The sequence below is a fragment of the Lepidochelys kempii genome, chromosome 8, assembly GCF_965140265.1.
Source record: "Lepidochelys kempii isolate rLepKem1 chromosome 8, rLepKem1.hap2, whole genome shotgun sequence".
Lineage (NCBI taxonomy): Eukaryota > Metazoa > Chordata > Testudines > Cheloniidae > Lepidochelys > Lepidochelys kempii.
In genome coordinates, this window is record NC_133263.1 from 6028742 (window position 1) to 6044462 (window position 15721).

At 44.8% G+C, this 15721-nt stretch overlaps 1 protein-coding gene across 3 annotated transcripts in view; it reads left to right on the plus strand.

Moving 5' to 3' along the window:
• The window catches only part of GLRA1 (glycine receptor alpha 1), a 64529-nt gene that overhangs the window by 36508 nt on the left and 12300 nt on the right, over positions 1–15721 (plus strand). For all 3 annotated transcript variants that reach the window (XM_073358119.1, XM_073358120.1, XM_073358121.1), the window contains exons 4-5: positions 10450–10673; positions 15500–15582. In XM_073358119.1, coding sequence (XP_073214220.1) covers positions 10450–10673; positions 15500–15582 — 307 coding nt within the window. The remainder of the gene's footprint in view (positions 1–10449; positions 10674–15499; positions 15583–15721) is intronic.

A 15721-nucleotide genomic window follows, 5' to 3' on the forward strand; every position in this document is an offset into this window, starting at 1 on the left:
ACAACAACAACAAAAAACCCTTTGAAATGGAAAGTAGCTTCCAGACGCAAAATCAGAATGTTTTGTTTTGAAAATGTTGAAACGAGACATTTTGATGCGATCTGAACATTCCTCCCCCTCGACTAATTTTCTTCTGAAACTAAATTCAGGCAAAATCGACCCAATTACGTGAAGCATTTCAGTTTTGACAGAACTGTGTATTCCAACAGAGTATGGTTCCGCCAAAATTTCTCCAAGCAGCTCTACTCAAAACAACTATAGAGACCTGCTTGTGACTGGGTGAGTCTAAGGTAGCTGCCACATGAACGAGGGACGGGTTTTGCCAGACCTGCAGCTCAAATCCCAGCACCCTTCTATGGTGACAGTGTAAGTGACATGAGGAAAGGGTGGCTCTTTGTCACCAATCCAGAGGCTGGTCCACATGGAGGCTGGAGTCCGCTACCGCTAGAGCTGGTGGGGGCAGGGGGGGAAATTCCCTGAAAAATTGCAAAAGAAAATCACTTTAATTTCATTCAAAGTTTTTCACTTTTTCCCCCCAGCAGAAACAGAGAATTAAAAACAAACATTTTGGAAAGAAAACAAAAATTGTTCCCCCCCTTTTTTCTCATTTCTTTTTACTCCCTTTTTTTCACACTAGAAAAGTGTGGAGTTGGGCAAAGGTGTCGGGGGGGGGGGGTTTCAAAATTGAGAGAAAGTATCAATTATTAGCTTTAAAAAAACCACCACTTTTCCAATGGGAAAAATTAAATAAACGAGAAAAGAATTCCCTCCACTGTGTTGAAACAAAATATTTTTTAAAAAAATTCAACATTTTTCATTTTTAAATTTTTTTCAAAAACCAAAAATATCAGTAAACTTTTTTCATGAAAAAAAAAATTCAATTTTTGACTCAACCCCATTTTTCAAAGTAAATGAGTTGACCAGCCCTGACTCCAGCTCCGGGACTTGATTCTTTTGCTGGAGCAGTGGAGGCTAGAGCTTTTAGCCCTGAAGGTCAGAGGTTCAAATCCCACTGCTGACCCAAACAGGACTGGTTATAGTAACATTGCAGAATCACTGGCCAAACAAAACAAGAGACCTCAATGTTCAAGAGACGCTACAGCTAAAGTCTCCTGGATGGCTGGATCACTCTAGCATGCTGTAAGAAGTAACCACATCACTGGTACCCAGGGGAGCATAATCACAGAGATCTATCAATTCATTTAATTAGAGAGATCTTTAAAATATGTTTTGGGACTTTTCGTTCACGCATAAGCCATTACTGTTGGCATTTAAAGACTCTAGCAACAAGCTCCATAGTGCACAAATCAGTGGGGATCATTATTGTCAACATGCATACCGCTAATGAGATCACCAGTTCAGGGGCTGAGGGCACCATAGCAGAGGAGAAGAATCAAAGAAGTATGGAAAAGGGCAACAAGGAAAAGAAGATATAGGGGCAGGGTTTGGCTACATGAAGAAGTTGTGAAACTCAGCTTTCCATTGATTAGAAAAGTGAGTGGCAAGAAGGAAGGTAATAAAGGTGCAGACCATTTGAACAGCAATCAACCTTCTGTGAACTCTCTAATGGGGGCTCAAAGAACAAGAAAAGCAAAAGTGCAGGGTTGAAATGTTCAAGGAGGTTAGGAAAAAGCGTAGAGGGAAATTAATGTGTAGAATGGCTCCCAGAGGCAGAGCCAGATTAAGGGCATGATCCTTCAGAGTCAGTCGTAGATTAGGGCTCTCAGCACCTTGCAGAACCGGAACCCCATGAAAAGTATCCATACACAATGCCCTGTGATTGATGGGACACTTATCGTGTGAGAGGTTGGGTCCTCTTACAGCTTGATGTTTGTATCACAGCTCCGTCAACCCTGCTCTTAATCCAGCCCCAGGATAAGAGAAGCAGCAATTGGGAACATATTCAACAGAGAATAAAACAAGCACTTCGAGCAGAAAAACATTAGAGGGTACAAGAGGCAGACAGAAGGGCGGATGGGTCTAGATGGCCCCCTTCTGTCCGGAAACACTGCAACAGAATTCCAGTTAACAAGCGAGGAGATGCGCCTTTCCTCCAGCTCATTTTTATTACTGAATGTTGCAGCATTTGCGGACTGAGGAATCTAAACACAACAGCAAATATCTCATTCAAAACGGAAATAGAAACCAAACTCCTCATGAACTGAGTCTCCCAGCTGAGTGGGCCGAGTTTCGTAATGAGTTAGAAATGAGAGTTTAAAGGGAAAGAGCATGCTCTGACATTTGGGATTCTGATTCTCCGCAGCGCCCTTTCCATATATATATTTTTCAACTGTTTAAAGGAATTGCACACCGTATTCATCCCATTTGAAAAGGGCAAACTAACCATAACCTTATAGCCAACTGCGATATCCACTAAGCAAGTATCTAATAAGGGCACAGGAACCTGGAGGCTGCAACCATCCAACTGTAATATAGTTGTTTGGAGTCATCTGTACAAGAACTATCCAATCAGATAATGAATCATTTCTGTAAATGGGTTTAAACAAGCCACTACAACTTCACCAGCCTCAATCCAGCATACCCTGTTGATGAAACAGCAGGAGAAATTACTGACCCAGGGGCCGTGTTTTGACCTCAGATCCACAGCCTGTGATCTGAGGTCAGATCCACAGCCTCCTGTCAACAGGAGTTATGAGTATCTGCAGACAGAACGAGGCTCAGTTGCACATGGAACAAGCAGGGCAGTGAAAAACCAGTGAAGAGCATTTTGTGACATTTCTCTCTCTCTCTTTTTTTTTTTCCCCAATTTCAACTTCGTCCATGCAACATTTTTATTTTTCAAAATATGTCCAGAACTGGAACTTTTTACTCAAAACGTGTGGACATTCAAAAATCACAAAATATTAGTCCTTCCCAAACCAAGATTTCTAATTTTGAAATTCAAAATGTCAAAAATGCTGAGGGGTTCATTTGAAAATAGGATCATTTCTCACTAACCAGGAATGGTGAACTCTCAAAAGGTTTTTTTTTTTTCAGTCAATCATTTTATTTGTATGAAAATCACAAACAAATGCAAAAACCACCAATGCGGAGGGCTCCCCAGTTTTGCTGTGAATATTTTGCACAGTGAATGTAATCTTTTGGAGTTACTAGCTCAGTGAATTACCAGGGTGCAGTGAAATCTTTCAAATACGCCTCTGCATTTTACACCAGGAGTTTAGGTTATTTTTTCATATCAGTAATATCTCTTCAGCTCTGTATTTACAGTTTCTTTACAACAAGATACCATACTGATTTGTTTCAGAGTAACAGCCGTGTTAGTCTGTATTCGCAAAAAGAAAAGGAGGACTTGTGGCACCTTAGAGACTAACCAATTTATTTGAGCATGAGCTTTCGTGAGCTACAGCTCACTTCATCGGATGCATACCGTGGAAACTGCAGCAGACTTTATATACACACAGAGAATATGAGACAATACCTCCTCCCACCCCACTGTCCTGCTGGTAATAGCTTATCTAAAGTGATCATCAAGTTGGGCCATTTCCAGCACAAATCCAGGTTTTCTCACCCTCCACCCCCCCACACACAAATTCACTCTCCTGCTGGTGATAGCCCATCCAAAGTGACAACTCTCTACACAATATACTGATTTGCACCTCCAATTTTACTAGAAAAAAGATATTTACTAATGTAAAAGCCAAGGTTAGGAAGAGCCTCTTTTGAGTGAGACACATAAGGTATACATCCTGCCCCTAGCTCACAGCCTGAGTAACCAGGGAGGAATCTTTGCAGGGCCACTCCTGGGGCTCCCCCACATCCACTTTGCTTTGGGAATAGTCTGTGGGTCTACCTAGTTCTGAATCCACAAGCTCCACCACTTCCCCCCCCCAACCCCACATTGCCACAGAATGAGACTGTTCAGAGCTACACTTTGTAACATGCCTTTTGTGTACTCCAGACATTCTTCGCCTCCTCTCCATCCTTTTTTCTCTCCTACCTGTTCCACTGCAGCCACAGATTTGGCCATGCCCACAGGACATAGGGATCGGGTGCCCGTTAGGCCATGTCAGGCTGCCCTTCTCTTACATATATTGAAAAAGAAAGCACTGCATTATTTTACAGCCATAGATGAAACCACAAGAGCTTACAGTAGGGGTGCTGGGGTGGTTGATGGAGAGCAATGTCGCAATGGTGGGAATGGGGAATAGTTTTAATTGGGGATCACATTTTTTGAAATTCACAGGAAAGGGATCCAGGGTCAATGGTCTAGAACCTGGTGAATTTAGATACAGTAACACTTTCTTCGTGGCCAAATTATAATGAAAGTCCTGAGCTGCTTCAGTGGAAAATGCCATTCCAATTATAGAGAGACAAGGTGGGGGAGGTGATATCTTTTACTGGACCAACTTCTGTTGGTGAGAGAGACAAGCTTTCGAGCTTACACAGAGCTCTGCTTCAGGTGTGGGAGGAGCACCATGTAAGCCCAAAAGCCTGTCTCTCTAATATGTTGGGACCGACAAAGCTATAACAACACTGTATTCCAAGTATAGGCAGCTTGGTCTCGTAGAGTGAAGCAGATTTGTGGGTTTCTTTAGATGACTTCACTCTAATCGGTCCCATTGCACTTGAAGTCAGATAGATGTGTCACCGCGGGACTCTCTTTTATAAAATCCAAATAATACAAGCCAGCCTGGCTTTTTATTTTTTCTTCCGCTTCTGCAGGAAATGCTTGATGCCGTGCAGGAGTCTCACTGGTCTTGACACCTTTTGGGGGTGCCCGGGGCTACAGTATTTTATTGTATCACGCGGCATGAACTGCTGTTGCTCCCTGGGGAATCTCCATCATTGGAGGTTTTAAAGAACAGGTTAGACAAACCCCATGTTGGAAATAGTCGAGTTATTATTTAGTCTTGGATAACCTATTGAGGACCCTTCCAATCCTACACTTCTATGATTCTATTTGATGTAACGAGTGGCAGTAAATAATATTGACACAGCACAGATATTTCAAGAAAGAGACCAAAGGTATACCGTTACTGTGTTACATACACATTGGAGTGATGCATCCAGCTGATTGTGCATATAGCAGATGGGGTCATTCACCTGAAGATCCCCACGCTCTTTGCAAATATTAAATCTCAGATTAGCCCTGGGAGGAAGGTACTTTTAGCCATGTTACTGTTGGGGAAGTACAAATAGAGATTTGTCCACACTCACGCAGCAAACTAGTGGCAGATCTGGCTAGAGAGTAGAGCTGGTGAAAAAAAAAAAAATCAACAAAATGTTTTCACTGAAAAATGCTGTTTCGTCAAAACCAAAGTGGTTTGTGGCTGGCGATGGACCAGCTTCCATATGAAATTTTCATCTAAAAGCTTTCTTGAGTTAGAGACACAATAGAGTGCTCACCTGGGATGTAGGAGACTTAGCTGTGCCAGATTCAGAGCTGGGACTTGAACCTCGGAATCCTTGGTGAGCGTGCTCACAACTGGGCAATAAAGCCAGTCACATACGCGCACACGCTCTCCCTCCCTCCCCTGTAGGAGCTGTTCCACTATGTATAAATATCCACTGGGCCAGAGAGAGTGTGACTTTACAGACTGCTGCTTAGGGCACTCACCTTGCAGAGCAGGAATCTGAACCTAGGTCACCTACATTACAGGTGAAGGCCCAAACCCCTGGGCTATTGACTATTCTGAGATGTGGCTCTGTCTCTCTCTCGTTCAGTCTTGGGATAGAAAGTCCTGAACTCCCAGGCTTATACTCTAAGCTCTGGAAAAGTGTCCTTCCATTTAGCAGTAAGGAGGTGGGTGTGAGACACTATAACCAGGTGCACTCTTGTGCAAAGATCATTAACTTTACAAGCTGGTGTCTAATATTTTGGCTTAAACATGCCCAAATATCCAGGTGTAGCCTGAACTTGGCAACTTTATCTGGTTTCTATTCCTTTCTAGTATCCATAATTTTATAAGCCTCATTGAGCATTCCTTTGCCACTGGCCTTCATGACTTCCTTGGACTGAATTTTGCCACCTATAATGAATGTGCAGCATTAAAAGAAACCCTCCTCAGGCGCACTACCTAGTAAGAGAGAAGTGGGTAATGCACTGCCTTTGGGGAGTGCTGTAACCCCTGCCTAGTGGTGCCAGGAGCCCATTCCAGTCCAAGCAGGACAGCAACACGTCTCCCTGAGTTGAGTCCAGCCTTCTTCCATGCTGGCCACTCCTTTCCTCTCCCTCCACTGATACCTGTCAGCAGGGCTAATCAGTTTAATGAGCCCCAGTTGGGCCTCATCCTCAGTCACGGAACCAAAACACCAGCAGGGACCCAGAAAAGCCAGTAGAGCCAGTCACTGCACAGGTTTAATTGAGGGCAGAATCCGGACTGTCATGTTTAAATAAGGCTATTTGAAGCTGCAGACACATAGTCATTGCTTGGAAGCTTTAGCCAACTCCCTTGCAGGAAGCTAACTGGTTGCTGTTGGTTATTTCCCACCCTAGATATGTCAGTTCCAGCCAGTGTCAAGCCTCCCATTCCTGAGCAAGCTCAGAGAAAAGCTAGCCAAAGACCCACTAAAAGTTTATCTAATTTAAACCAGTACCTTGACTCAATATAATCTGGATTCAGGCCAGGACATGGGAAGGCAACAGCTTTAGTGGCACTGATAGATGATCTCCTGCTGTCAATAGATAGAGGGGCAGACATCCATTCTCATCCTCCTGGACCTCTCTGCAGGATTCAGCACTGCTGAGATTCTCATATGAGAGAGGTGGCCTGGACCCACAGCAAGGAGCTGAAATGGTCTGAGTCTTTCCTGGATGGGTGCACCCAGAGAGAAGTGATGGGAAACAGATGTCAGTCATGTCACTTAATGCACTACAAGGAGGACAGTGACGAGTGTGGAATAAGAACCTATATAGAATAGAACTAGGGCATCATGGAATTTTTTGTTCTCTGGTGAGGCTTCTCCATCACACTGCCAAGTCCTGTCATATCCAGACTATGTTCCATAAAAGGAAATTCATTTTCATTTGGCTCATGGTCAAGTTTGCCTATAAAACCACCTCACCAGTCATCTGGGGAATAGCAGATCCTTCAATCCAGCCTCCTCCCACCCTGTAGCATCCGTTGGACAGTTAGTCTGAAGCCATTCTTGGTTCCGTTTCCTTTCTTCCTGGCGACTTTTGGAGCTGCAGCTATGAATTTAGCCCGGTAGCATGAACTCTGAGTAACACAAGCCCTTGTTGTGGGGTTTGGTTCATTTTCCACAAGGCTGAGCACACTCTGGGCAGCTGCTGCTGAAGTTCCTTCCAAACATGGATTTGATTCATGTTGTACATGAAATAGACACCAAGATGGAGCTGACCTGCTAGCGTTCTGCTGGTTTGCAGCTGAATAAGCAAAACAGCCTTTTGCTTTCTGCCTATTAGACCAATTACATTGATTTTCCCTGTCTGCAACCACCACTGGTCTTTACAAACAGAAAGGGGGGGAATCAATGTATGCAACTTGTTCAAGTTACTGCTGTGTGCAATGAATTCAGGGCTATTTTCTATCCGCTTCTCCTTTTCCTCTCTGTCTCTCTTTCCTTCTTTCAGATTTACAAAGTTAGTTCTGCACAAGGCCCCTCATTATTAGCTGGCCACAGCTATTCGCCATTTTTCTAGAGACACATTCTCTTGGGAAGAAGGAGATGGATAATTAAGTGAGAAAGACCCATCAGAACTTGTAAAGGTGACATCCTGGCTCTCAGAAGAAGGGGAAAGAATAGAATTTTATTCACATTCAGAAATCTATTCCCTTTAACTTAATCAAGACATTGGCCTGTGTGCTGTTGGCAAAATTACAAGGCCATTAGTAGTTTCTATGCACAAAGGGTGTATATGGGGCAGAGTCTTAAAACTGATTTCTAGAAGAGCTTTGGTAATTGACTGCCCTAATCAAAACTATAGGACACACCCACTGTGTCATCTTCTAATCTTGCCCCAGGGTAATCAGACTGCAAGTCATGTTTACACAATAATAGCAGCTGGTCCCTCATGCTGAGTTGGCTCATTTGGTAGCATTCATATCTCTGGGACAAGTGATTATATCTGTTCAGATTTCTGATCAGTACTCCGTTTTAGGCCCAACACTGCAAGTTGGGCTGTTGCATTGTCAGAGATGCAATCTTTAATGGAGGATCCTTGTGTTCTACAGGTGGGTTTTAAAGAACAGATGGCAGACTCATGGAATAACCCCACAGTCCTGGCAAACACTGCCTTTCAGGAGAAGAAAAACAAACCAATTGGTGCAAATGTTCAAGTTGTGTATTAAACACTGATGAGCTCACAATGGCTGGTGCGCACACAGTCACTTCATTGCCAGTGTCTGACTCCCAGTTTTGTAAAATGCTTCAGGCTACTTCAAGGAAGAAAGGCACTAAACAAAACCATGACCCTGATGCTAACAATTAGTTTGGCCAGGGGCAGTGAAATTGGTTTATGACATGTCACTCCTCGGGCACTGTCTGCCAAGGTACTTGGAGCCTTTATCGCCCACCTGAGAATCGGTTCTCTCTCGCTCACTTTAATCTGCTTCCTTTCTCATGCAAAAGGCAGGGAACGGGACAGATGGCCTTGGGAAGCCATTGGGTCAGACACAGAGAACGAATGTTACCCCATTATTGTCCAGGAGAACAGGTCATGAATGTGAGCTAGAGATCAACAACTAGTTTGGTCCGGAGAACCCAGGATAGCTGTAAGACGTGAGGTTATGAGACAAATGATATTGCTAGTGGGACACGAAACCACAGACCAAGCCTATAAAATGGATACCATTCGTTATGTGTTATGGTTGGAGAGGAGAACCAAATGTACTAGCTTAGGAGCTAGAAAGGGGTCTCAAATGACATCATCCCCCATGCTGCCCCTCCACCCACCTCACAGGAGAAAGTCTCAGAGCAAAAGGTGTGGAGGAAGATTGGCTGAGACTGTCTGGTGACAGAGTTTTAATGTTTATGAACATGGAATATGGATCATCCCCTTTAGTGCTCGTTCGCTCTCACTAACATCTTGGTTGTGCTTTTTTCTCTTTTAAATGTCCTTTTGGAGATGGAATTTGCAACCTCTGTGATCCCATTGCCAATTGCTGCCATGCTGCAGACAGCCCTCTGTCACCACCATCATCCTAGTCAGAAAGAGTGGCAGGTTTTCGTCCTGCGTGGCCCAAATCCTGGAGCCCTGGGTGTGGAGACCTATCTGCCCTCCACAATTAAAGAGCCGTAGCATCGAGAGGAAGGGTAGTCTTATGGTTAAGGAATTAGTCTGGGCCTGAGAAGATGAGAGTTCAATTCCTAGCTCTGTCACACAGATTTCCTCTGGGATCTTGGGCAAGTCACTCATCTCACTCTGTCTCAATGCTATTTCCTTTGCCCATCTTGCCCATTTCGATTGAACTTCCCTACCCTGAAGAGCTGTCTCTTACCATGTGTCTGTGCAGTGGGGTTCCGGTCATGATTAGTGTGGCCTCAACACAAATAATTTGATAGACCCATGTTGATTCATAATAAAATGGATAATATCTACAGAGAACGTATGTAAAAGGGGGACTACAAATAGAGTCTCAGCCCTACAGACATTGCAGGGGTGGGCACCTTGTGTTCTTAAGTGATCCTTTCCTCCATTCACTATCAATGCTAAGGATGGTGGTAAACTCTGGTCAAAGAAAGGGTTGGCATGGAGCCAGGAGGCTTTGAGGATGGTGATGACAAAGTAAAAAGGGGAGAAACGCAGGGTCCTGGTGAATTCCCTCTCTGCAAGGAGGTAGCATGCCTACAAATAACAAGCAGGTGGAATACTGAATACACTTGCTTTCTGTGCCCTCCCCTTAATCCTCCACAAGGTGCATCTTGCAAATATAATTCCAGCCCTCAACACACTCAGTAAATGAACAATATTTTAGCTGCCCTGGAGACTTTGTGAGTGTAGAGGTTCAGACACTTGAATGGAATTTTTCTCTCCAAGCTAAATGCACAATACCAGTGGTTTTCAATCTGTGGTCCACGGGCCCCTGGGGGTCCACAGACTATGCCTAAGATTTCCAAAGGGATCCGCACCTCCATTTGAAATTTTTTAGGGGTCCGCAAATGAAAAAATGGTTGAAAACCACTGCCCTATAGCTCGGGTGAGGCTGAATCCTGACATGCTATGGATTTGGAGATCACTGCAACAGAGCAGGTGTCGTGGACCAGAGCAGCTGTTTGCCCATCAAGGTGTCTCTTGGCTACAGAGCCAAAAATACAAGTTATTCCTTGAGAAATAATGCCAGGAGGGAATGTCACAGAGTAAGAGTGCGGTCCTAGTCACGGCGAAGACATTGTTTGTTTGCTTGTTTCAACCCAGCTGGCTTCAGTGTCCCTTTCTTCTGCACTTAGCAGTTTCTGGCCACTTCTAGTGTCTTTTGGGCACCATTAACTTTGTGCCCGCTGCTAACTCTTGTACCCTCACTGCAGGACTACAGGGTGAACATCTTCTTGCGGCAGCAGTGGAATGACCCGCGGCTGGCTTACAACGAGTACCCCGATGACTCCCTGGATTTGGACCCCTCCATGTTGGACTCCATCTGGAAGCCTGACTTGTTCTTTGCCAACGAGAAGGGGGCCCATTTCCATGAGATCACCACAGACAACAAACTTTTGCGCATTTCCAGAAATGGCAACGTCCTCTACAGTATCAGGTGAGATGGCTGAAGAGAATGGTTGGGGGCGGGGGGGGTGGGAGGGAGAGGGGGCAGGGGCTGGTGGGACTAAGGACCTAAGCATGCTTGAGGCTGAGTTGAGAAGCTGGTAAATAAACAGAGCATTAGGGGTTGACCTTCAAACCACTGAACTCCCTGGGTTCAAATCCCAGCAAACGGACTTGATTCCATCCTCACAATTCTGAGGTAAAATCCAAGATGGCAGCCCTGCGATGGCAAGGACGCAGCAGCAAATACTGGTGTTTCACTCTCTAGCTCAGGTCTTGTAAACAAGTTTCAATTTACAATCACATGATGCTAACAAAATGGCTAGGATGGGCCTTCTACTGGAGAACATAAGAACTTCTCAACTGTGTGTCATAGGCCTTCCATCCCTAACAGAACAAGGAGATTCTCCATTAGGCTAAGAGATGTGCTTTTTGGAGTAGATGGATGGTTCAGTCCTCACTGCTCCTACAAGCCAAGTGGCCATGGTCACCAGTAGCGACTTTCCTAAACGGCCACAGATTTGTTACAAATCAAAATGGTTTTGAATATCAGAGAAACCTCAGAAACCCCAGTTATCCAGGTCTGAAGGAAAGAGGAAATTAAGAGGCCACACTGAAGTAATTGCCAAGGATTTGTGCAGATACAGAGAATAAAACTGTTCTCTTCTGCATTCCCTGCTCCTACAAACACTAACATCTCCCTTGGTGGTCAGAGTTCTGCCCTTTTTGAATGAAGCTCTGTTCACTAACCTTCTGGAAGTCACACCCATTTCATATATCTGTGTGCAAACCAATTGTGTGTCTACACGCCAAAGGAGGTAACCTAATATACTCAAAACTGGTCCAATTTTATCTACACTCATAGATATATACACTCTAATGTATGTTACATGGACATACGTCTAAATGCTTATATACACGTACCGCGTGCCATGAAAAACTTAAAGGGGTATTGTCAAGATTGTTCTATCATAATGTTAAGCTAACATGACATTTGTCTCATTATGTGGATTCTATCTTAAGGACTGCACTATCCAGAGTTTGGGGGGGGGTTTTTAAATAGTTCCATCCTTTCTATAGCTCCAACTGCTATCAGCCCAGTTTTCAAAAAGTACCCCCCTAACCCGAGCCCACGAATCCTGCATTTACATGCGCACATAGACTTCTAAGTGCACAACTCCCCAGTTTGCAAGTCTGGCACTTTGCATGAGCACATATAATGTAGGTGTCCGTTTCTGAAGAGCAGGCCTTGTACACTTAAAAAAGAACGTTCCAGTGACCCATGAACAAGTCAGCACATAAACTGTCCACCCCAGCACAGGAGAACTGCTCACATAGGCTTGCTGAAGCAGTATTCATCTTAAAACTAACAGATGAATGCAGTTCTTAAGGTGAATGTAACTACATAGGGCAAACTATCAGAACACATTAGCTTCAAGGCCTAGCCATATTAATACGGTCCCTTTAAAAAAAGCATATGAATAAAATCATTTTTCTTTAGATTTATGTAGTTAGATACCTATCCAAAAGCTCTAGGCACGCTGACAATTAAGATTACCACATAACAATACTCCTTGCAGCCATAAAAAGAAAGACAGTCAGGCAGGAAGAACTCCTAATAACGCTAAGTGTTTCTGTTTTAAATATACCCAGTTCCTACCGAGATATGATACACAGAGAGTTTGGAAGCTCCGACACGGGCGCTGTGTTTGAAATGGATGGGGAAAGCACAGCGTGTGCAGGGCAGTCTGAGTGGCAGGCAAAGAAAGCACTTCTGTTTGTTAGGGTATGGTCCCTCCACAATCACAGATGGCCGGTCCCCCGGGTCTACATCGAAGGGGCTGTAGCTGGGATTAGTGCTTCCTGAAACAAGGTTGCATTTGGGGTGGAGAAGGAAATCACATTAACACAAGGGAGGTGGATGAAAGCCACTCACTTACTCAGTACTCGAACTGAAGTGAGCAGAGGATAGGAGCGGATTCTGCTTTGTGATCCCGACCTATTGCTAGAGCTGCACTTTGGGACAGAGGAGGGGATGGGCTGGGATGGGAAAGCCAGGTAAAGGGGGTTTCTAGATAATCCCTTTCTTCCCCAATTCAAGCATTTCACTTTTCCTAGATTTAAATTAAATAAGAACCAGATCCTGCAGCTTTCAAATATATGCTATTTCCCCTGAGGTCAATGGGAGTGTTACATGATCAAAACCTACAATACCCAGCCCTCTATTCCTTGTCTCTGCTAGGGCTTTGCTACCTTTGCAGCTGACCACTGATTGCTGAATTAAGGCAAACTCCTGGTATAAATAAACCCTTGGTAAATAGGACTATTTTCTTCTGCCACTGCATTGAAACCAAGTGATATTGCAAATTTGCATGAGTTGGATTCCCAGAACCATCAATCTACCCAGATTTTGCTCCAAACCTGGCCCAGGTAATTGACCCAACTTTGGGCACCACAGCAAGAAACCCAGTGCGAGTTAAGAGTTTACACTGAAACCCCACAAACTCACATTGCTTTGGAGATCACCTGGTTTCCTAACCTCTTTATTCCATTCTCCTGTGTGGTTTTCACTCAGGAGAGCTGGGAGGGCGAACAGGGGGGTATTTTCCTACCCCAGAACCTCACAGCCGTTTCCCAGCATTACTCCTCAGGGTCACTCATTTGCCATAGGGATCCAGAACATGTCTGTGGAACTGTACTACTTGCATTAATTCGCCTTTGGAAAACATCCATTTCCCCACTCTCCCTGGTGTTTTAAAGCAATAAATTTAAGAACAAGCAGTTTTATTAAAAATGCTAGGGGGGAAAGGAGCCAAAAAGACACCCCAAAGACATTTTGCCTTCTTCGTAGTGTGGATTTGTGTTACACTGTGAACTCCAGGTCACTCAAACCTCACATTACAATCCCCAAAGGCAGGCGGCAGTTGCATCCCATTGTGCTATCTCATGTTTCCGGTGGCAGCGTGGTGCTCTGGAATGGAAAATAAACAGGCAGTGCTGAAATGCAGATAGCCACCATCAGAAATGGGGGGTGGTTTCAGTGCAGATGGCAGACAGCAAGCCAAAGCAGTAATCAAAACTGCCAAACGTGTCGGCAGAGTTTGGAGACCTGATGCCTGCCCCGCCTTTTTAAATCACATCGCTGTTTGAAACTGTTCTCCACTGACAGTGTGCATGTTATAAAACAGCCAGCAGCTAAGGGTACCAGGTGACCTAGCAGTTAGTGTTGTGCGCTGATGGGCAAGAGACACATGTTTGAGTCCTCAGGATGGTCCCTCTCTGGCTGGGGCTGGGAGGGTCCAAAGGTGGAGTGCTGAGTCACTGCAGTGCTGGAGTTACTCTGTAAGATGGTAGGATGACTCAGCAGAAGAAATACCAGCAATATCCAAGCAAAGCTGTTACCCCTGGTTTCTCTTTACCAACAAAAGGGAAAATATGTGACCGCAACCGGAATGTAAATCAGCTAATCCCCAATCAGCTCAGTCTGACAACTCCTGGGTGTGGAGGCCAACTTTCTCAAAGGTATCTTCTCACCCCCCTCTGCCTTCGACACTCATACAGCAAGGGCCATCTGAACCAGAGTCAGCCCTGTATTGACTGGGAACCAGGCATTACTCTGACACCCTGTCACAGTGCTCCACAGGAGCCCGACTGGCTGATTAAGGAACAATGGAGAGGTCTGTAATTGGTTCATCCAGGCCTTCTCAGCCAGAAGGATGTTTTAATAGGCAGCAGGTTTCAAACAAACACAAGGAAGTATTTCTTTACACAACACACAGTCAACCTGTAGAACTCTTTGCCAGAGAATGTTGTGAAGACTATAACAGGGTTCAAAAAAAGAATTAGATAAATTCATAAAGGATAGGTCCATCAATAGCTATTAGCCAGGATGGGCAGGGATGCAAAACCATGCTCTGAAGTGTCCCTAGCCTCTGTTTGCCAGAAGCTGGGAATGGGCGACAGGGATGGATCACTTTATGATTCCCTGTTCTGTTCATTCCCTCTGGGGCACCTGGCATTGGCCACTGCCAGAAGACAGGATACTGGGCTAGATGGACCTTTGGTCTGACCCAGTCTGGCCATTCTTATGAGCATGGAACCTAATGCAGAGAGGTACGGTGGTGCATCATGGGACATGGAGTCTGACCAGGAGGCATCAGCTAGAGGAGACAATGGGGCACAAGGGACCTGGAACTACAACTCCCACGAGGCACTGAAGCGGCTCAGGCAGACAGAGATTGAACTGACCTAACCCAAAATATTTTGTTTCAATTTTTCCAACAGAAAATTTTGTTGAAATCTATCATTTCCCCCCCGCCCCCAAGCAAATTTCAATTTGGACAAAGCCCCATTTTCCAACCGGAAAATGTTTTGTTTGAAATTTTCCAACCGGTGCTAGCCTTTAGAAATACCTTATTTGGTGGATCCAGGATATCAGATGGGTCCAGATTGTTATGAGCCTGAGGCATGAAATAAAGATCGAAGCAGCAAGACAGTTTGGTGTGGGACTCTTCTGCACTACACAATCCAAGAAGTGTTGTTATCACAACCCTCCACCTGTAAAAGGCAGCTGGGGATTAAATCACAGGCCCCGCTGCTCGGTATTTCTGACATGCTGCAATGTCACACTTGAAACTACATTCAAGGAAGATGCAAATAATCCAGGCAATGCCTCCAGCCAGGTAGGTGTGGCACTGCACAGGTAGCTGACTAGCCTATCTATACACTAGTGGACACCTAAATAGTTCAGATGTAATGTAACTACTTGTCAGTGTTCAGAATGCATCTGGAATTCCCCTGTCTGTCTTCTCGCCCCAGGATTACACTAACGCTGGCTTGTCCCATGGATCTGAAGAATTTCCCCATGGACGTGCAGACGTGCATCATGCAGTTAGAGAGCTGTGAGTCCTGAGGGGTTTCCCCTCTAAAGATAACCACCATCTTTCCTTTGCTCCGCTTTAACTCTCAGCTGGTTCTCTGATTAAGAAAGACAAAGGGGGATAAAACCAGGACCTACCGCCTGGCATGTGCACGATCCTC